This window comes from Aedes aegypti, chromosome 2 (genome assembly GCF_002204515.2).
Source record: "Aedes aegypti strain LVP_AGWG chromosome 2, AaegL5.0 Primary Assembly, whole genome shotgun sequence".
Taxonomy (NCBI): Eukaryota; Metazoa; Arthropoda; class Insecta; order Diptera; family Culicidae; genus Aedes; species Aedes aegypti.
In genome coordinates, this window is record NC_035108.1 from 205,973,293 (window position 1) to 205,997,503 (window position 24,211).

General features: G+C 38.2%; 1 protein-coding gene across 1 annotated transcript; it reads left to right on the plus strand.

Annotated features, from left to right (window-relative positions):
* The first annotated feature begins 1,636 nt into the window (after positions 1 to 1,636).
* Positions 1,637 to 19,955, plus strand: LOC5570329. The gene is made up of 3 exons (XM_021843804.1): positions 1,637 to 1,818; positions 18,830 to 19,643; positions 19,715 to 19,955. The coding sequence occupies exons 1-3, from the start codon at positions 1,801 to 1,803 to the stop codon at positions 19,729 to 19,731; spliced, it is 849 nt and encodes a 282-aa protein (XP_021699496.1). The 5' UTR covers positions 1,637 to 1,800; the 3' UTR covers positions 19,732 to 19,955.
* The last annotated feature ends 4,256 nt before the right edge of the window (positions 19,956 to 24,211 follow it).

Below are 24,211 nucleotides of genomic sequence, written 5' to 3' on the forward strand. Positions count from 1 at the left end.
TCCAATTTCATCCATGTTTCAAAACTTATAAGCATTTCAATTTAGGCAAAATTTAGCCTATCTCAATCATTTTGCCTATACCCTGTATGATCGTTAAAGTAATCTGTTGAGAAATCTTTGCTAGATAGAACAACTCATCCTTCTTCGAAAAAACTCTGGTAAAGCTCTTGGATCAATATCTGAACCCACTACCAAAAAGCTATGTTAAACTTCCACTCGGCTGGTTAGCCGAAAACCACGATTCATAATTAAAAAACAAGTATTTTTCGAGCAACGGACTCATGTTCCTTAACCGGTCGTTTGAGAACGTCGCGACCCATTGGAAGCCTACACGATAGAAATCTTAGCCACCACGTCGGTGGAGAGTGATGTGTGGCATTTCACTACCTAAAAAATAATGCGCTCTCGGGCTAGGCATTAGATATACACTAAAGTCCTTTTTACACGTTTTTTTTTTTTTTTGCACGTTTTATTTTTACACTGCTTTTTTTACACGCCTTTCGGAATTTACACTGTCCTTTTTTTGCACGGGATTCGGATTTAACACGGTTTTTTCCTTATTTACACGGATTGCGGAATTAACACGGCTTTTTTCTTATTTACACGGATTTCAGAATTAACACGGTTTATTTTTACACAGATTCCGGAATTAGCACGTTTTTTTGCGTGGAATTTTTTTGTACGGCACGGAGGACCGTGTAAAAAAAGACCTTAGTATATATAGAAAGCGTTGTGTTTGGATGGGCATCTAATTCTTCCGAAAGAGGTGCACTTTGATTATTGATAAGGACCACGTGATTATTGAGCTGAAATCGAATTCAGGTTAACTTCTGCGTCCATGAGTCCTCTCATGGCGTAGGGGTAACGCGCCCTAACTAGAGATCAGGGAGTCGTGAATTCGATTCTCACTGAGAAGACGTGTAACTTTTTCGCAAAACTTCACATCAATTTTTCCATTTAATCCAATTGCAAAGTATATGTAATGTTTAGCTTTTCGGTAGTTGTTAAACTTCCACTCGGCTGGTTAGCCGTAAACCACGATTCATAATTAAAAACAATGTTAAAAGTTGTCGTTTATGTATGCCACACAGACGATATTCGCTGGCTGGTGCAAAACATGAATTTACATGAAGCATGTTTAGAATTAGATAAACATAAAACATAGAACATGACATTTTATTGTCCATAAAATGGAGATAAAATGTACATCAAATCGAGGGTCCACTAAATCGAGTTATACCATTTGGTGTACGGTCGAAACTGTATTTTCTCACGATGATGGCGCATATGATTCTTTTTGCCATGTATCAAATGACTTTGAATAACAGTTTCCACTGGAACTAAAATTACTTAGTTCAACAGTAGTTGGAGAAGAATAGCTCATTTGATCTCCCACATCCTCCCTAGAACACTATACGAATTCGAACTACAGTGTCAAATAAGAATCCACATCAGTAAACTCCACCTTTATCAGCAGCGCATAAACGAGTTATTGGAATTCACGATTCTTTTCGCATAAATTTCTAGAAGCCACACACACCCGACCTATACGTTTTGGTACTAATCGATATGTCGAGTGTGAAAAAATCCGGCTCGGTTCCTTTCGCTGAAGATGTGCTTAAAATTTATCGCCAGTTCTTGGCTAATGTTCAGTCTGCTTTCAATCGTCGCACCGGAGTGATCTTTCCAAAAAGTAGTGTTGTTGTATTATAGAGCAAATGTGCTAAAAAGATTCATTATTTGCACAGAGTGGCTGTTGGACGAAGTTGTTACGCATCATTGTGTCAAGTCGTCACCAGGATGGATTCATGTGTGAAAGTTAGTACCTGACGATAGGTCTCATGAAACATATGTAAATTGCGCAAATAATCGTAACTAGGTGTCAATCAAACTCTGACACCGTTTGTCGAACTTTGGATTTGGTTGAAATGCCATTGAAAGTGAATTTTATGAAGGACGCACGTGATCAATGTGCACTGTTTCAGTGATTAGAACGCTTACATTGACAGTCATAAATTCCGGAGGAGATTTTTAAAGTGTGAACTGTGCAGGGGCTAATGTATAAATATGCTTCTATAAGGATTTTCGACAATTATGTGTTGTATTATGAGATGTTTTAGACTATTTGACACATGTAACATCCAAATAATGCATCAAATCTATACTTTTTCTCGTCCATTCTGCTTCGTCATCCAAAACACCTTATAGAGTGCATTCAAAAATTAACGACCATGTTTCCATGGATTTGTTTTTTTAAAGTAAAGGGGACGCATTCTGATTTAAACATTCATCATTTTGTTCATTTTACTTGTATCGACCTTCAACGATGTTACAGAAATATCGTCGTTGGGTGATGGCAATGAATCAAACCATAATAAATCTAAAATATCTAAGTAAATGCCGTAATTTCGGGTGCAATTGATTTTCCGCGGTTTTTCATGTCTGTTTTTTAGAATGTTGACAATGCCAAACAACTGAATGCATGAAAACAAGTAGGGTAGAAGCACCGGTTTTGGCCATACGCCAGTCGTAGCCATAGTGAATAGCCAAATCCTAATTTGGCCATTCTCTTAAGAAATCAATGTGATTGGCCAACCAAAGCTAAATCTCTGTCCAAAACTGGTTCTGGTCGCATATATTGATCGACAAGATTTTCAAAGCGAAAAAAAGGATATAGCTTAGTTTCAATATTTTTCATGCATAATATGGGCATTCCGGATAAATTTTTAAGATATTTTCTCTTAGGCTACCAAAACAAATGTGATTTTATTGCTAAAAATCATTCACAGAATAAAAAAAATCAAGGGATTCCATTTCGAAATTGATCACTTGTCAACGTTAGTATTGTAAGTATTTAAAACATTTTCACATACTTGATTTCTTCTTCTTCTTTCTGGCGTTATGTCCCCACTGGGACAGAACCTGCTTCTCAGCTTAGTGTTCTACTGAACACTTCCACAGTTATTAACTGAGAGCTTACTATGCCAATGACCATTTTTGCATGTGTATATCGTGTGGCAGGTACGATGATACTCTATGCCCTGGGAAGTCGAGAAAATTTCCAACCCGAAAAGATCCTCGACCAGTGGGATTTGAACAAACGACCCTCAGCTTGGTCTTGCTGAATAGCTGCGCGTTTACCGCTACGGCTATCTGGGCCCCAATACATACTTGATTTGGGTTCCCTGAATTCTAGTATACTTACTACATTCTTAACAATACAATTTTGATGGAAATAAGGCTCATTTCAATATTAATTTTCTTTTATTTTATTTTATTTATTTGACGTCAAGCATTTGTAGACAATTCTAGATTACATTGTGTTCTTAATATCTATGTTGATTTTTGTTCAGTATATTCGATTCATAATACATTCCTTAGTTACTATTGTTTTGTATATCAAAAAAGTATTTTTTCAGTTTTGTTCGAGACATGCTGATTAAATATAGTCATCATCTGATTCAACGGACTAAATTTAGCGTAGTTTGTGCGATGATGACCTACTGTGAACAAGTAACGATTGCGTAAGTGACGAGTTCGAGTATAAAAATTCAGTTTTGGAAGTATATCAGCAGAATCAATGCGATGTAAAACAATATCGTTAAAAAAAACAATAGCACGGTGCCCCGACAGACCGTTATTATGTAAAAAAATTGTCCATCAAATCTGAGTACAGCGCTCGATTCCTGAGGTCATTATGCATCTCTGGGCCAATTTTTAAAAAAATCCCTAGGAGAAATCTCGAGAAATCTGGATTTGAAGTTTTTGACTAAAAATGTCGATATAAACCATATTGAAATTACGCAATAGCACTGAAAAAACCTACAAAAAAGTTCAAAAAAGTTGGCCAAACTGTTCGCATCTAGTATATAATTATTGCCGTTGTTAAAATTATAAATATTTACAACTGACTTAACTTACCAAAATGGCTTAAGTATGTTTTTTTTATAGTTTAATGGTTTAAGTTTAATTGATTGTTTTATTTCTACGTTAAACCGATTGAAATAATACAAAATAATAAATTTACAATTACTAATGTTGTGATTTCAATAAAACAGGGATCTTAGAATAAATGTGACATAATAATAGTCAGAAGATAAGCCATGTGATTACTGTTATAGTCGATTAGAGAAAGTATCAAACGTTGGTTCAAAACCTGGAATGATTTGGTTGCTCTGGTACGCTCACGTCAATATCAGAATGAACTTAAGCTGATGTCTTTTACGGAGCCGCTGACCCCCACCTGAATGATGTAACTTTTTATTCCGGCATTCGCACTTAATGACCATCTCATTGAAGTTTGCCTATTTTATTCGCTTAATAGTATTCGCTCCTGTTCTTAAATAAATATGGTTAGCGAGACAATAATCAGCATTTTATACAGGGCAAATTGACAATGATGTTTCATTTGGGCATGCTTGCATCACAGATAACAGATGTATATGCTAGAACAAAATTCTTCTGAAAACCTTTGTAAATATTCAAATTGAAACTCCTTACAATCACTAGCGCCGCCATACAGCGAATTGCGTCAATATGTGGTGAATATCAATATCTTGAAATATTTCATATTCACCACTGACATCGTCATGAAAACTTAGCGATGACAACGCCACCACGATGTTGCTACTTGTGTTGCCATTCAAAATGACCATTAATTGTATTACACAGTTTTACAATCGGACTTCAACGCCTGTTATCTGTGCTTGCATTCATCGTTGCTCTCTTTGCATTAATATTGAAAACTGATTAACTTTTCGAAAATCCGTTTAGTGTTGTACGATAATGGATCGCAACTCAGACAACCAAAATGTACGTATAACGAAATCACCTGGAGGCTTTGCATGTGCAAATTTTCACTTATAAGATGTCGCGAAGAGGCCTTCTACGTACAAAAGTGGAGGCAATATACGTGCATATATTATGTGATGAATAATAGCATACAATGCGAGTGTATAAATGTTCAACCGAACTAACCTGTGATCTTATGCGACTCAACTTATGATAACAAATGTTAATTTGACAGCTGCTATGGATTGATTCAACTTACTTCGTACGAGTGTAAGGAACGAAACAAAATGTACAATAGAACATAGAAAAAAAGCGTTTTATGCGAGGAAATTCAACAACAACACGGGAAATATCAATATCACACGTCACAAGCGTTCTATGGCTCTTCAAAAACTTCAACTACATCCCTATCATGCACTGCCTCTGCCCCGACACAACTGAACCTGCCTATTTCTCTACATGCAACCATATACGTTTGGGTAGAATACTACAAGCTTATCCTAGTTGTCCCTCTTAAAATAGTGAAACCCTGCTCTACTGCCTTGCGATCGATTCCAGTGAAGTCATCAAGAAGTATATGCGATGCAATTTCACAAAAAAAGGCAGGCATCTCGTCTACAATTCTTACACTTAATTGTATTTATCAGCTTAATCAGCTTTCTCTGTTCATATTAAGATATAACCATCTTTTTTAAGTCTATGCCATAGCTGCCACAGCTAGATTTTCGCTACTGAGTCGAACGTGTCCTATAAATCAGTAAACAGATTGACAATGAATTCTATTAAAACGAAGTAAATGGTTGCAGGTATATATAATGGAAGTCCTAGTGATGTTGATAGTTAAGTAACATTTATTCGGGATTTGTGTGATGTTGTTAAGGACTTCGAACATTTGTGACATATAATAATCATGTTTTCCGTGTAGTAAAAATCATGTTGTGGCTGAGAATGTAGAACAGGTAGGTAAAATTCTGATGGCAATACTCGGTGGAAAACTAGACGTAAACATCAAGAGTAGTACCAGATGTACAAAGAAGCAAATTTGATTAGGCAAAATAAATACGGCAGACTTAAGTGGGCTGGTCACTTAGTGTGAAAGTCGAAAAATAAGTTGTAAATAAATAATATTCAGTATTGAGTGATTCACGTTTATCGAACAAAACATCAATATCATATTGAAATTTATTTCTTAGATTTAGGCTAGTCAACTAAGCTGACTGGTTTGAGCCATGTAAAAACATACTTAAGCCACTCTGGTAAGTTAAGTCAGTTGTAAATATTTCTAGTTTTAACAACGGCAACAATTTTATACTAGATGCGAACAGTTTGGCCAACTTTTTTGAACGATTTTGTAGGTTTTTTCAGTGCTGTTACGTGATTTCAATATGGTTAATATCGACATTTTTAGTCAAAACTTCAAATCAAGATTTCTCGAGATTCCTCCTAGGGATTTTTTTTAAAATTGGCCAAGAGATGCATAATGACCTCAGAAATCGAGCCCTGTACTCAGATTTGATGGACAATTTTTTTACATAATAACGGTCTGTCGGGGCACCGTGAATAGCATAATCACGACGCACTTACAGTGAGTTCATTAATGATAAGCATGCATCGTGATTCATATGATGGTAGAGGAAGTACTGACCAGCCTAAATCACGTAGTGCGTATAATAAAAACTGCTTTTGTATCGTATAGAAGTTCTTCATTTTTTTGTGTAAGGTGACCAAACAATACTAGAATATTCTAATATTGATCTAACATATGCAAAATAAAGTATTTTTAATGTGTAAGGATCACAAAAGTTTTGCCCAAATCGTTTTATGATCTACAAATGATAGTTTTGAGTCTAAAATAACTAAGTCTAAGTCTCTTATTTTATTACATTTTTTTACATGTTCGTTTCCTAAAGCAATAGAAATATTTGGCGTGGTTCGTTTTCTACTATAACTCATGAGGTTACATTTTTTTATATTCAATTCCAATAAACTTTTGCAGAACCACGGGTAGAAAATTTGTATCTCATTCTTAAAAGCATTATGAAAGTCATCATTCTTTATTTCTAAAAATAGCTTCATGTCATCGGCACATATAAGGACCCTCAGTTTGTTTAGAATATAAGAAACGTCATTAACATATAAAATAAAAATAAGAGGGCCTAAGTGTGAGCCTTGAGGTACTCCAGATGTAACATGTATTGGATTTGATCTTTTTCCGTTGAATTTTACAATTTGCTGACGGTCATTTAAATAGGACTTGATCCACTTAAGGAGATTAAGTTCGATTCCCATTTTCAAGCTTGAAAGTCAACATTGGAATGTAAAGTTTATCAAATGCTTTACTAAAGTCAGTGTAAAGAGCTTCTACGAAGTAACCTTTATCCATTGCACTCAGTGAGTAACTTACAAATTCCAGAAGGTTCGTAGAGGTCGAACGACCTTTGAAAAATTCGTGTTGAGCGTTTGTTCTACGATTTTTTATTTGGGCAAACATATTTTTGTTTACAATTGATTCGAAAAGTTTTGGAATACATGACATAATAGCAATACTGCGATAATTTCGAATGTCCGATTTCTTACCTGATTTATATATAGGTATGAGGAATGTTTTTTTCCATACCTTTGGAAATTGGCCAGTTTGAAAAGACATATTGAATAACCAAAATAATGGAGTTGTGAGTTCAGTTGCTAAGTTTTTTTATGAATCCGGGTGGAATTTCATCTGGCCCTGATCCTTTAATGGCATCCAAATCATTGAGACCAAGCAAAATGTCATGAACATTTATAGAATTAACTCGGCCAACATCACTCGGAAAGTCAGCAAAATATGAAAAATAAGAATAATCCCGATCGTTTTCCGAAAATGTTGAATAATTTTCTTGAAAATATTTAGTGAAAAGATTGCAAATATCTTCAGAATTATTTCCTACTTGTCTATTCAAAGTCATTGTTGATGGAAAATTGCACGATTTGAGTTTAGTTTTAACGTAATTAAAAAAAAAACTTTAGACATGACTATTTCGTTTTCGGTTTTTATGTTGTACTCGGTAAGTGCTTTAGAAATGGATAAATTGAGTTGGTCGCAAACAAGCAAATATCTTTCTAAATCGTCTGGGTTTTTATTTTTTCTGTAAACTTTATGAGCTATTTGTTTTCCATTTTTCAAATTTATAATTTGCTTGTTGAACCAAATTGGATTTTTTGAGTTGTGATTCTTTCGTCTCTTCTTAACAGGTACTTCCTCCCTAACGATTTCCCACAATAAATTATAAAAGATTTCTACTGCACATTGAATATTATCTTGATTTTTCAAAACAGATTGCCAATTTGCTTTTTCTAATTTTAGTCTAATATTAGTATAATTGGCTCTGCTATAATCGAAAATATTCTCATATACAAAATCGTAAGGAGTATGATAAATATGCATGAACATTAGGGCGATTCAAATTTTAAAAATGTTTGAAAATCAATTCTTCCATATGTTCCTTACTCTCCTTACCATAAAAATAGTGTTCTGTGAAATTTTCAGCTTTCTAGGTGGTCATTTAAAGGTGGCCCAAAGACAAAGTAGGTTTATATGGAAATTACTCTGGAGAAATTTTGAGAAATGTTCCAAACACGCTAGTACTGGAATGTAAGTAGAAACTTATCATCCTATATTGAAAACTCTTAATAAAGGATGTTGCTGAAGAAACAAATCCCTTTTGAACTAATTTTGTTTGGGATTTTTATACATGTTTGCAGGGCTTTAATTCCATATTAAGCTAAATAATAGCAAACAAACTCATGAATATCTCTTCTGCTATCCGTCGGATTGAATTTCTCTTTTCAGCAAATCTCTTTATTATGGTTTGAAGAAAGAGTTTTTACTATGGGATAATAAGTTTGTATCTATATTACAGTAGTAGCGTGTTTGGAACATTTCTCAAAATTTCTCCATAGGCCACCTTTAAATCACCACCTAGAAAACTGAAAATTTCACAGAACGCTATTTTTATGGTAAGGATGGTAAGGAACATATGGGAGATTGGATTCTCAAACATTTTGAAATTTTGAACCGCCCTTATGAACATAGAATACTCTATTGCCTTGTGAAATGCTTCATTTTTCCATAATGGTGAAATTGACTCACTTACACAGAAATCTTCATGCATATTTGTCAATAAAAAATCTAGGTAACAGTTTTGTTTATTTTTCACGTGATTTATTGGATTAAAGCCTAAACAAAGACAAATTAAAGACCTCCATGTCCCTTGCAGTTGCCCAAAATTTTATGGCTCATAAGGTAATCTAGAATGCCGTGAAAAGTGTACTGCGATCTGTCAAACTTGGGTACCTTTTACACTACCGAGGGACCAAATGCAGTACTAGAAGTGGTACCCAATCTGAGCCCGAGTGGGACGGACCTGGCCTAAAGCTAGGTATGCTGTTCGTCTCAAGAAAAGTATACATTTCGGCCTAAGAAATGGTCAAGAAATTTCCTACAGCGAGTTCCATTTGAATTGACATTTCTTTTCAACTGCGTACTGCGATCAAAGAAAAATGCTTTTCTTGAGCATTTCTTGCAAGAAATTTCCCACGCATCTAGATAGGCGATTACTTTTCTGTTGAAGTGCATACTTCGCTTAAGGATGCAGTTTTGTCAAAAATAACCTGCAAAGTTTCATTATCGCCAACAACAGGGAGTAGAATATTCTCGTTTTCAAAATCAGGAATAAAATCTGCATTACGTTGATTGAAATCGCCATAAATATTACGGTTCTTTTGAAAATTTTCCGTTCTGCGGTAGCCGCCAAATTCTACCGCAGCTGTCAAAGTTCTACCGCAGCCTTGAGAATCATTGTATCATTGAACGCAACCATCTAATCAAAATATGCTAGTAGAGTCCAAAGCTTTGAAAAACAGCCGAAATCAGCAATCATCAGTCTGGTTTCCAAGGTATCATCGCAGAAGATCGATGATGCTTTGTGAAAATCAGTAATGTGACTGCTGCGGTAGCTTTCTGTTCAACCGTAGAACGGAAAGTTATCTCTAAAACTGCAATATGTACCTTGTTTTCGGGAGGAAGTTGAGTTATGGTTGTAAGGAAGTAATGAAGAGTATTCATGTTATCTATTCAAGCAACTATGCATTCTAAGCAGGCGTAGAAAAATACGAGATGGAAACCAAGTAACAAACATACTGTCAGTTATTGGATTAATCTTGGCTTGAAAAGACGCTTATAATTTACTACAATGATTTCTTCTGCTATCAGGAAAAATCTCTCAGATGTTGACTCACAAGCCTGATCTGGGAGAAAGTAAACTGATGCAAAAATATTAGTTTCATTACCGATTTTTGCTTTAAGGCCGCACGGGACGTCATCATAATCACCCTATCCATTTCAAGAAGCAAATTCCAAGAACCACTCCATATATCGATGCAAAAATGTATCACTATGATTCTATATATGTAGTGCACAACCCGATAAATTTTCAGCTTCATCGGTTCACTAAAACTCGAGATTTGCTTCCACAAAGTTTTGATGATTATTGTTAGAGTGAGACCCTTAACCCACACATGATTAAATTCTTTAAATTTTGGTGAAGCAATGATTTCAGAACTGAAATTTGATGATATTGCAACGACGACTCCTCCGCCCGATCTTCTTTGTGTCAAAACTAAGTCATGATCATTGCGTCATATGTCACCCCCTTCTTCAAAAAGTCAAAATTTATTAAGGGTAGAAAAAAAATCCAATATTTTCTTGACCCTCACAGTATTTAAACTTTTTAAAGAATTAAAAAAGGTAATATGACGATCCAAACGACGATTTGAAAATGTGCAAAAATTAACGTTAAAAATGAAAACAATTTTTAATTTTTTTTTTCCTTATTTATTTTTGTCTCCTTTCGCACCTTCCAAGTGTTCTCGGACACGAAATAAAATAAACATTTGTATCTGCCTAATGTATTATTAAATTTAAGGCGTGTTGAGGAAAATGCGTAAATGTAGGTAATTTTTAAATAAATCTCCTTATAAACACTTAAACGATTTCGCCAAGAACCCAACAGCTGATATCTCGGTAATAATTTGACGATTCTCGGTAAAACTTTTACCGAGATCTCGGTAAACGTTTACCGAATCTCGGTAACGTTCGCCGAGATCTCGGCAAAAAAATCGGATTGCCGAAATCTCGGTAAAATAAGTACCGAGATTCGGCATTAAAAATTACCGAATTCTCAGCTGTTGGGTTCTCGGCGAAAAATTTTACTGAGGTCGGTGAAATAATTTAAGTGTGTATAACAGAAATTCAATTATTTCAACAAAATGAACAAATTAGTGTGAATTTGATGATAAAATTTGTTTTAAGGATATATTTTATGCATCCTTGCAACAAACTTTCAAGCTGATAGCATGTCAAAATCCTTGTTTCGAGCTAGAAGTTTTAGAATGTCTGTCAATACCACACCGAACACGATTCTGAAATTTTACATTAAGGGTATTCACTTAACAGCGTAAACTGCTGCGTAAGTCATGCTTAATTTGATTATGGACCAATGCATGAGTTCACGAATTTGACGTTTGAGCGGTGCCAAATTCACTAGTTGCCATGGTCACATAAATAACACGGCACCGCTCAAACGTCAAATAATGAACTCGTGCATTGGACCATTCAAAATGTTTCAAGATATGGAGTAAATAATTAATGAAATATTTCAGAATGTTGAAAATCAATCTAAGAATGCTTTGGTGTATTCAATATGACAGTCATGGTGTCACTATTTATTAAAATTCAACGCAAACAATCTTTATTTTTGATGACCAATTATGATTTAATATGAGCTGTAATCCGTAGGAGCTTCAGAGACGGAATCATGTTCGAAAACCACGCATACTTTCCTGAGTACATCAGAACAGTGACGACGGGGATGGCAGTGTTCATTTGATTTTGGTTCGGTCATTTTCGATTTCAAATGTTGTGTTCCGAAAAACGCTGCGGAAGTATGCCAATCGTCAAAGAATCAACTGCAGAAAGTTGTGATGAATAAAGATTGAAATACTTGATGCTGGACAAATTATAGCGTACAGTTGAGCATGAGCATGAGCATGATTGACCGCCCGCAGTTGCTACTCCGTTATTGCAAGAACAGCTGTACTTACACAGGGAACCAACAGACACTATCTTCGGAGGCAGTATGCGTGATTGCCGGAATGGCCCCTATCGAAAGAAAAGAAGAAGGATAAGGAGTGCTACGAAGCTAGTAGTACTAGAGGAGCCCGGAAGATTGCCCGAGCCGATACGATGGCGAAATGGCAACGCGAGTGGGATACCACTAAGAAGGGAAGGTGGACTTATCGCCTTATTCCAAATCTGGCGAAATGGGTGAGCAGATCCCATGGGGAAGTCAACTTCCACTTGACGCAGTTCTTGTCAGGTCACGGCTGCTTCAAGAAATATCTGCACAGGTTCGGCCACGCAGAGTCGCCGCTCTGCGCTGAGTGCCCAGTCGTAGAGGAGTCGCCGGAACACATCATTTTCGAGTGTCCACGTTTTGCTGCGGAACGTAGCGAAATGACAGCAGTCCGTGGTGCTGACGTAACCGTAGACAACGTAGTGGATAGAATGTGTAGCGATGAGGTGATGTGGAACGCGGTGAACATGGCGGTGACGAAAATAATGTCATTGCTTCAGCGGAAGTGGAGGGAGGAACAAGCAAGTGCGCGCGGCGACAACTTGGGTCGGGTTTCGCCGTCGGGGACCATTCGAGTAGAGCGCGAGATGATGGAGCGCTAAATGGCGCACTCGGCGCGACCTGAGTAGGCTAGATCCAATGAGCTACAGTACAGGTGAAGAAGACCATGATTTGCATATGTATTGGTAACCAAAAATGTGGTGACGTCACTATTTGGTTGCAAGCACGAGTAGATATGGGATATTTGAAACAAATTGAATGTAACATAAAAAATTGTGGTGCATACCATGAAATTTAATTCGAACTAGATGTATTTTGATTATTGTATTTATCGTTGAACTATTTCAACACAATAGACATAAAAATATTCAAAATAATCATATATTTAATTGAGGTTTGCCTAGCACGAAATAGGGTATTCCATCTGTACACGGGAAAAAATTCTGTGGTAAAAATAACTTTTTTAGCTGACTACGCCCATTCTTAAAACTACCATGGAAATTCAGACCAATTTACTATGTTTACGGTACACCCCACCGCATTACTGGTACATTTGACAGAAATAATTTACAACAATCTGATTCCAACTACAAACATGGTAAAATCAAGCGGATTTCTGGTCTGCTGAAAATTGCCGGTGCGAGCGCTTAAGTTAACCCCCTAAAATGGTAGTTTTTACCGCACATTTTTTTTGCGTGTATAAATAACTAATGTATACTTTTTGATGACGCCATAAAAACTATTAGTAACCAAGTGTGTAGCTTGTTGTTTCTGAGCAGATGAATAGATTAACACGTTATTAAACAACACTGTGGTGAAACAATGCTCAGAAACAATAAGCTACATACTCGGTTGTCATTGGCTGGATTATATATCTTGCTTACGTTTAATCAGCGTTCGTAGTGTTTTCAACATTACCAATCTTACCGCTTCCTCTAACATGACATGAGTAGAATTGAGCCCATCATGACTGACGAACTCTGACCAACCGGAATCGTTCAGGCTATCAACATCTGAACTTCGTAGCGGTAGAGGGATTGTCCAGCTCAATCGCCTCTAACAAAACATCCATGTTTGAGTCGGAATCACGTATGTTCTGTTCCTTTTGGAACGGTGAAACATCGCAAGAAGATCCATTTTCAACTATTAACGTTTTTCGATTTCTCCGCCTCCAGTGAACAGTGATTTTGCAAAAGGTTAGCCACAAGTTCCTTCCGCTCGTTCCGTTGATAACGTTGGGAACGACCTCTACTCTCAACGTATGACGATTTCGGAGTACGAATGGTGGGAAAAGCTGTAATTGGCATTACGTTTCTTGGTACTGGACAAAGAAATCTTACCGTCTCGGACCAGACTACACCCGATTCTGTTTTTGCACGGGGGATGCGTACTAGACTGGCCCTTAAAGAAAAAAGTTGTAAAACTCAACGGGGCACCCCCTCAGTGTTGTGAAAAACTCAATTTCTCACAACTCACGCTTGATATTTTTCATGCGTGAGTTGTCAATCATGCAACTCAGTTGTCAAAAAATCATGGATGAGTTGGCTCACTTTTTTGACTCATTCTCTCGTATTTCCACAGTTTACTCACACACGACAATCATTTCTTGTTAGTCTGGTAAAATTATAGTAATCCTTTCTAGCGTAAACAACAACATTCTGATTTCACGAGTTTTTGCCGGGTTTTGCGACTGAATCATTTTTTACGGTTTGAGTTGATTGAGTTGATTTTGCATCAAAATCTCAAGCGTGAGATTTGCGAAGCGGATCTCTAATGAGTTTGCTCTCACGGGAGAGCGTATTGATTGAGATTTTGAGTGTGAGTCTATCAACACTGCACCCCCTAGGTATATGCCTCAGGGTAAGAAAAAAGCTCTCTCAAAATTTCAACTCATTTGGTTGCTCCCCCAGCTGACGCAATCAATTCGAAGGTGGAATGGAATATTCGTTTCAAATATATAGAAAATTGTCCCTATGTCACTGTTTCGTTCCGTTTACTTATTAATCGCGTTCAAATGAGCTCAGAATGAAACATTCACTAGTTGATACTCTAATGTACATAGTTGCAGAAGGTTGTATATGGATTTAAGCTCATTTTCATTAACCTTCCAGTTCTTCAAAGTTAGGCTTAGATCAGCACTCCCGTACAATCACATATATGCATGCGACTTGAGCCGCAGCTCGCCTAGCGTCATAGGTGGCTATGATGCGCTTTGTGGCCACCACCCAACTATGTAGAAGAAATAATAAGCAGTATTGCAATTCTACTTCAGATAGTAAAACACCAACTTTCTCAATTTTAATCATGATACAACCTTCTACAATATTGTTCACTATGGTATCAAGTAGTGTTTTTGACATTCTGGGTTCAATTGAATGCGATCAACAATTTTCCTGACCCAAAAACGAGATGATGTGCTGTTTCCCATATGTTTGAGCTGAAAATCCCATATTAACTTCAATTCAATTGCGCCAGCTAATGGAACGCCCAAACGAGCTAAAATTTTCAGGATATCTTCCTCTAACCCTAAGGAATAATCCTGGGGGTGCCCCGTGGAATTATACAACATTGTTTTTCGCCCATACTAAGTTGGGCCAGTCTAATGCGTACCGTGCAAAAAAAGTTTTCAGTTCCAAATTTCAAAAACCGTGCAAAAAAAGTAACACCATTTCTCGACGTTTCATGCAAAAATAAGGTTTTGGCGGAAAAAAATGTATGGAAACTTTTTTTTGCACGGCCGTGTAAAAAAATCCGTGCAAAAACAGAATCGGGTGTATTTCGATCTGCACCTGTCAACGATTTTCGGATCGTAGCATTGAACACTAAATCGTCAGATGTAAAAAGCTGGGAGCATACATAAAGTGATGTACCCGGATCTTTGATGAGCCCACAAAATTTCACCCATTTCGATCGCTTGCTAGGTTCTTTGGGGAAAGTGTGAAAACTTATGCAAATATCACTGTTTTTCGCTTCCTGTGTCGTTATCTTGCACACATTGACTGCACACTGCGGCATTCTATCAAAATTTACCAGAAATTGTTAAAACTGTACGAAATAAAGTGGGAAAACTTCTGAACTCGCGCACTTTTTGCTTTCGCGTCAAGGGATTTCAAATTGTAAACACAAATAGTGACGTAGGCAAGATCAGCGATGTATTGGTGTTAGGTGTCATTTTCAACTTTATACAGTTGTAACACACACTATTATACGGAACTGCGCCACCTGTTCTGTAACTCATTGGGCTAGATCCACCGCCGGGGACTAGACCGAGTAGAACGCGACGTAGTACTGGTTCTGGGTCGTTGAGGCGCGGGGAACCGGAAGTCAGTCTCCAACCGGAATCGCTGAACCGACCTCGGCACCCAACCGGTAGGTTGGCTTGATCCACCGTCGGGGACAAGACCGAGTAGATCGTGGAAAAGCACCGGAAATTGGTCGTCAGGGCACCTGTGAACCGGAAGTCATCCGCCAAACGGAATCGCATGACCGACCTCAGCACCTATCCGGGTAGTATCGGTACCGGAAGAACTTCCACCTCCGGGGAACTCTTCGTCGGGGTAGGGTAAGTTCACCGCCGGGGACTATCCGAGTAGAGCGCGAGAACCTGGAGTGCTAAATGGCACGCGTCCAGTACCGAGAGAACTTCCTTCGTCAGGGAGTTTCTGGCACCCATGGTATCGTGAGCCAAATGGCTGAATATGGCATGTTTAGACAACAAACTTGGAACACCAACAAATTATTAATGGGAGCTGAAGAGCTCAGCATGGCATGGCATTCGCTGATAGCGAAAATTTAGGAACTAACAAATTAATGATGGAGCCGAAGGGCTTAATCTAAGGATTGTAGAATAACAAATTGAAGGGTGCGCTTATCACGTGTCGCCTCTTCTTCGAAGTAATACCGCAAGGTGGTGCCGGAAAAGGATTTTTTACGGTGACGGTGTACCTAGGAGACTGTTTTTTAGTACACAGTTCGAACAAAACGTGTAAATTTCTGAGACATATAATGCACATAATTGGAGCGTGGTATACCATGGATATTTACATGACATGTCATGTAAACTTAAATTATATGTCATGTAATCCAGCAGGATCCTATGTGATTACGTGATATATAACACATATTTACATGATTTCACACTTAAATATACATGACTTCATGTTTACATCGCACAAATGAAGTTTACATGACGTGTAATCTTCATTATTTTTAACTGTGTAGGTAGGCGCCCCATTGCGAATCCCACACAGTGCCAAACCATACCCAGTTAACACAAACTCGTATACGATAGCGCATAAGAGTACAACTGTGGAGGCGATATACGTACATGCGCCATAAGGCTGCATGCAAAATGTACGTATATCGCCTCCACATTTGTACTCTTATATCCCATCATATACGATGGTGTGTTTACTGGGACACACTGTGGCATGAGCATGAACAAATACAGGCCAGTCTTAAGAAGATTTTTTAACTCCTAGAGATGCATGAAAAAAAAACAGACACTACTCGGGATCAGTAGCATCCTCAATGTGTAAGTACTAGTGCTCTCATTATTATAATAAACAATACCGGGGCCTTCCTTAGCCGAGTGGTTAGAGTCCGCGGCTACTAAGCAAAGCCATGCTGAAGGTGTCTGGGTTCGATTCCCGGTCTGTCCAGGATATTTTCGTAATGGAAATTTCCTTGACTTCCCTGGGCATAGAGTATCATCGTACCTGCCACACGATATACGCATGCGAAAAAGGCAACTTTGGCAAAGAAAGCTCTCAGTTAATAACTGTGGAAGTGCTCATTAGAACACTAAGCTGAGTAGCCGGCTCTGTCTCAGTGGGGACGTTAATGCCAAGAAGAAGAAGAATACCGACGCCGGCTGCGTCCGAATTCAGGTCAATTTGGGAATGGGAGGGAAATGTTGACGTGTTACTTGCTTTACACTTCCACAAGAAAACACTGGGAGTTTGGATATGGGAAAGGATTCGTTTTGGTAAACGATAAATATATAATTCGAAATGAATACGTGAGCATATACACGAATGACCGACACTGATAGTGCGGTTACTACGCAAACCGGACACGATACTGATTTCGTTGCTCGCTCAACAGTAGCATACAACAGGTTCAACGTATCAAACTCTACTAACGCGTTTTTTTGTTTTTCACCGGCACACTTCGTTTTTTCTTCCGCGCAGCGCAAACTGGATACAATGGATCCGGATTCCGTCGCTCGCCCACATGGAGCATGCAACAGATTCAACGGATCCAACACTACTGACGCGTTTGTTTATTTTACCAGCACACTTCGTTTTTTCTTCCGCGAAATGCAAACCGGACACAATGGATCCAGATTCCGTAGCTCGCCCATAAGGAGCATGCAACAGATTCAACGGATCCAACACTACTCGCTGGACATATTATAGCGTACAGTTGCAACAAAAACTCTAAATGTGTATTCATCTATATTTGGTTTCCGTTTACGTTAGCCTCGAGCTCAGCCAACGTAGTTTTAGTGAGAGCCTTGTAGCATGTGAGATAAAAAATTATTTAGTTTTTCCGTGTATCTTCCATTATTGAACCCTATTGAATATAATCCCAAAACGCCAAAGCGAACCTGCACATAATAGAGCTGATATCAGGCAGATTTTGTGCAGAATTCCATCAACGCGATTATAACATACACGCGCAAAAATATCCTGAGTGACGACTAACACTGGTTTATTTGAACAAAGTTGATGCATGCTTAACATCAGCTTTGAAGGATTGTCCTCCTTTGGTAATTTGGAAAAGATTTGCCGTGGAACAAAATGATCAAATTGTTACTAAATTTAAAACAAGAGAATAAACAACTCTCAATTCGGACAACAAAATTTTGGTGACCCTGGGTGACCTGCTATGATTTGCTATGGAACACTAGATTAAGGCTGTGAACCGTTTCACCGATTCGTTTAACTTTTAGTTAAAATTTGACAGCTCGATAGTTTTTTCCCCTCCGGTTCAAAATAACCCTGCTCTGGAGCATGGTTAAACTTGACATTTCGAAAGTTATTTTCTGCTCCCGTGAATTTGAGAATAACTAACCATCTGTCAACTTTGTTCTGAAATAACTACTCGACTGTCAAAGCTCAAATGGGTCGACCGCTAAGTTCAATTTAACCATTTGAGGGGAAAATAACTATCGAAATGTCAAATTTTAACTAATAGTTAAACGAATTGGTGAAACGGTTCACAGCCTAAAATGCTCAGATTTGACATCGCCTAGAATCAGAAGTAGAATATTTAATTTGAAATGTTTCATCGCTGAAGTTACGCAGAATTTCATTTAACGCAACTATAAGTGAATACCCCTAATATATTTTCTTTCATAGGTATTCCTTCTTGCTGCTTTACTGGGGCATCCACTATCTGCATATGCTCAAAATGTGGCATTTCGGAAACCCCTCCCGGACGGTATATTCAGCGATCCAAACCCGGGGACCGATCCCAAAAAGAACGTACAATATGGCGAATATGTCAAGCAACTGACAAGATTTGATGACTGGGTAACGGGACAAAGACACGTTCGCCAACCCCAGGAGATCCTTCCCGATGACGAGTTCAATGATCCCAACCCCCATACTGATCCGAATAACCCTGCATTCAAAGATTATGTAGGTGTACTGACCAGGTTCGATTCATGGGTGACCGGAAAGGTTGTACCCATACCAGCTGACCCAACAACAGATGTTCTGCACCAAGATGTGGGCCCGGACGGTGCTGAAGTTCTTCAAGCACCCAACATAACGCCTACACAGGACACACCCGTTAACCAGCTATCGAACGATGTTGGATTCCCTGATTATGCACCACCCGGTCCGGTTAGTCAAGCATTCAAAGACTACGCCAAAGTACTGACGAGATTCGACCCATGGGTTACCGGTCAGAAAGTACCAATTCCGACGGATCCTACAACGGACGCATTACATCAGAAATTCCGTCGTTCAGTGATAAGCTTCGAACAGAACTTTGCCGACAAGTTTGAGGATCATACACCCGCCAATCCAGCCGGGAGTTCATCGTACAACGATTTCGTTAAGAAATTGAAACGCTTCGATCCTTCAATTACCGGCTATAGGGTACCTATTCCTAGAGACCCTATTACTGATACCTTACATCAAATCGGACAACGATCGGCACAGAACGGTAATTGCATTCAAACACTCAAATTTCAATAGTTAGTATTCATCTTATAATTAATCCATCTATGATCACAGGCTACAGGAACTACTGATCACATATATCTCGATCAATCTGAAGGCGATAATCGATATGGCATTGGAAACCGGATAGTGAGGAAATATTGTAGCCAGCTGAGTGATGACTAGTCTCGCGTGTTAAGTGTTGGCAAATGTTTGCCGTTGGTGAAGTGTGAATCAATGTTTCACAATTGTTATATGTTGCAATTACAAATAACACAACAATAAATGATACCTCGTTGTAAGTGGCTCAAACTGATTTTATTGGCAGATATTTTCTGTTCAAGTTGTGATATGCCCGGCCTCCCTCGAAAGTGCCTTATTTTTTTTTTTGCAATGATTTTATCAATCTAATCTAATTTATTTTTTTACGTGAAACATAATAGAAAAGCTTTCGAATGACGTATTCAGAATTGAGAAACAAACATCCGTTATTTTTCGGCAATGTTTTATTCCTCAACCCGTTACTACTGCCTCTATATGGTACTTTAGTGTGGGACAAAATTTTGATTCTCGCTCAAGTCCACTTTTTGATTGCATTTGGGTCCCATAACAACTATGCAAAATCAGTCGAGGCATACAGTATCTTCGTACCTGCCACACGATTTACACATGCAAAAAATATTATTGGCATTGTAAGCTCTCAGTTAATAACTGCGGAAGTGCTCATAAGAACACTAGGTTGAGAAAGCAGGCTCTGTCTCAGTGAAAACTGTGGTGAAGTATACATGTATATCTATAATGTTAATTGTTTTAGAATATTACATCTACATAGAAGTCATGATTATTAAGAAAACAGCACTGAGGAATATTACGACGCAATAAACATTAAAGATTGACATGTATACTTCACCACAGGGACGTAACGCCAGAGAGAAGAAGAAGAAGGTATTTTTACAATAAAAAAAACATTGCCGAAGACCACGAAACAAACCGACACTTGTGAAAAAAAAATTAAAACCGATTCGCAAGGTGCCGTTGATTAACATGCAAAGGAATAACAATTATAACATAATAGGGTCCTAAAGCCCTGTCCCAATTTTAGTGCCAAACGCTTAAGTTTAGACCAAAAACACATGTTTACTCAATTTTCTAATGTTTTCCGTTGGTTTAAGCCCAAAAAACATTTTTTTACATTTTGTCATATCCTTTGGCTTAAACTCAAATTTTGGGTGTATTTTGTTTTCCGTGTCCCTTACGAAATGTCAGATAGGAACAACCCCTGTGGTCGAACTAAAACCCATGTGGTGTTTTTGTCGACTAAGCGAACGTCAAACATGATCAAAAGTGTCAAGGTTCATTTATGAACCAAATTTTTAAATTAAAGTTTAAACATGATATAGCCATTATTTGAGCGGGAAAAATTGCTAAAGTAGTTAGAGTAACATGCTCTTTCGTGTTATTAAATAAAAACAAGATTTCATTAAAAATTTTAGGACCCAATTGGGCAAAGTTTCCGAATGGTCAATGGATAATAACTTTTTTCTCAAGCATCGGATTGCTTTGCGATCTTCGACAATTTTGTTCATTGTAAAAATACCCATCGAGCTCTGCGTACAGAATTCTTATACAAGTTAATGGGCGACCTTTGGCAATTTTTCTTTGCAAAAGTAGGTTTTCTCATAATAAATCTCATACAAATTTTGAACGGCTGGCGCAAAATTAATTTACGCGCGCAGTCTAGCGTATTGGGAGTCGTGGGATCGAAGCCCACCAGAACGATTTCATAATAGACCATTTCCGTGAAAAAATTTTATTTGCTTATATGCTTTCTGTCAATTTACTGAACAAACTTTCCTAAGGAACCGATATGTTTTGGAGCCTTTAACTGTAAGAAAACAATGAAAAACTTGCGGCACGTTAGTGCACCCCTCGGTCCCCTACAATTTGTTTCACCTCGAAAAAATGCAGACCCCTTTTTCCCCTATGGTTTTGCCACAACGTTGTGGTGAATTTACGATCAGCTGGCATGACCAAATGATTTTTGTTTATGTTTTCATTCATCATAATGCAATGTGATGGATTTTACTAAGGTGGCGCAGATGATTGATGCGTGCCACTAGTCCTCTCTTTTACTCTCCCGCTGTTCTTATGCAGCGCAAATAGTGACGTCACTATTTGCGCTGCATAAGAACAGCGGGAGAATGAAAGAGAGAACTAGTGGCACGCAACAATCATCTGCGCCACCTTAGTAAAATCCATCACATTGATCATAATGGGCTCCGTTGCGGTTTCGCTCCCTCTTTCCTTCACGGCTCCCGAAGTCTCCGTAATCACCGCGGAAACCACATTCGCCACTTCGGCCGATTATGACCGCACCCGGCGAACACTACACGGTTCTGTAACGCAAGGATTGTAGTCGACAGATGTCTGATCTCTTCTCTTTTGTGCCGACGAGGATTGAAGGGATTGAATATGCCGAAAGATTCCCGCCTAGAGGCAGCAACAGCCGCTCAAAATTTCCTTGCGCGGCTGTTGCTGCCTCAAGGCGGAAATCTTCCGGATCAACAGCCAACAGATAGATTAAGGGATTTGTCGGCATGAATAGTAAAAATAGCCTCTAATAGAACTAGCGGTACCGTAACTGCTGGGTGGATGAGAGATTTGTTGTTAGGGAGTGGTTTTGAATTTTGAATCTGTGGAGAAAAATATATTTTCCTAAAGGAAGACTTGAATCGGGTTGGAGTTGGAGCTGTGATTCAGAACGGGTTGCGCCAGTTCCAACCTGGTTTAAAATCGTTTGTTTGAGTAGTTTCGGTGGCGCTCCTGTTTGGGGCGCCCTGACCGGGATCACGGTCAGTTTGAGCGTGCACCTGATTTGACGTTTACAAATGTAAACAAGCATCCCAATGCAGGGGTGGAATCGAAAAACTATTGCGAAATCACCACGCTGATACCCATAGGGTTGAACAAACTGTGCCGCATCTCGAATTATTTTTCAAAATGTGGTGAATATCCATGTTTTCAAAAATTTGTAAGAAAATCAGGAGTGCATATGCACAAAATCTGAAAGCGTTAATATTCATTAAAAATGATTTTCTTTCGAAGAAAAACATAAAAACTGGGGGTTAGATCTGACGGAAATGGTCTATTGCTCACAATTTCACATCTAAATTTGTTCAAATTGACTTTTGTGTCTACGAGCTTTAGGTTTTTTTCAAAACACCGTCGGCTGGTTTAAACCGTAATATACATGAAAACCCTAGTTGTTCTAAATTATAGTTTCAGCGATCGAGCTGAAATTTGCAGAGATATCGCACAAAAAGTGGATTGAGACGAGAATTTATTATTTTGTTATAACCGTATCCCAGGCTACTGCACAGTGGTCCAGAAAGCAGTTTTACGCGGAAAATGCATTTTTAGCTTTAGAATAAAACATTAGACGAAAATGGTCTTATTATCATATAAATGGTACTAACTTTCTTATTTGTAGGAATTATAGTATAGATGCTTCAGCAAAGTTGTAGAACATTCCATTTCAAGCAATTTTGTCAACATAGTTATTTAAGCAACAAGTTGCAAAATAATGATTTTTTCAGCACGAGTCGACGAGGCTTGCCGAGTTGGATAAATACGACGAATGTAGGCCGTTATGTTGTCCATTCTCCTAATAAAAAGTAGGCTTATTTGCACGGAATTGCAAAAAAAGGTTTTTCAGCTCTTAAATTGAGCGATTTAGAACTGTTCTTATATGGTAACATAGTGGTCTAACTGGTTTTCTGACTCCAGTGTTTTCAATTCGTATATCTCATTAAGGCGAAGTAGGGTAAAATCACCGGTTTTGGTCACCCTAAGAAGAAATGTCTTTAAAAATTATATGGGAGCCCTATTTATACTACAAATATGTCAAATACAAGCTTTCAATCCATATTACGTATTACTAACATCAGAACTGAGCTTAAACCACATTTTCGCATTGGAAATCTCGTTGGTCAATATAGGCCCCTATAATCAGTTTCGGCCACATATTTAACCTTCCGTCAGTCGCTCAAAAAAAAGTTACACCAGCGGTCGCATCGTGTACTGAGTACACGCGGAGCAATTTTGATTGTAAATTCAAAGCTAGGCAAGATAGAATATTGATGTCTTCGGCAAATTTCTTCAGTCCAGTCTTCTAAGAGCATCCTTCTACTCCAAGATTCAAACAAGCATGCTTTGAATTCATCTCAATGAGTGGGATCATTTTGAATCCTGATTTTTCGAATCTCAGCATGCGTGATTTGTGCACGGATCCAATCCCAGGATTGAATCCCTGTCATTGAGCTCATGGGCAATCAATCAAATGATTATAAAATCCTCTCCGTCTATCAAACGGGAGGCGGTGTAGTAAGGAATGCAATGAAATTATATCGGTCAGTAGAAACATTAAAATAGCATCATATCTAAAAATTGGCCCTACTGGCGGTCATCACCAAAATCGGTAAACATTGTTAAACTTGTCCAGGATTTGTCCGTTACATCTATATCTTTACTCCTGCTTGACATACTTCAGCACTCTAACCGTCTAATAAAATC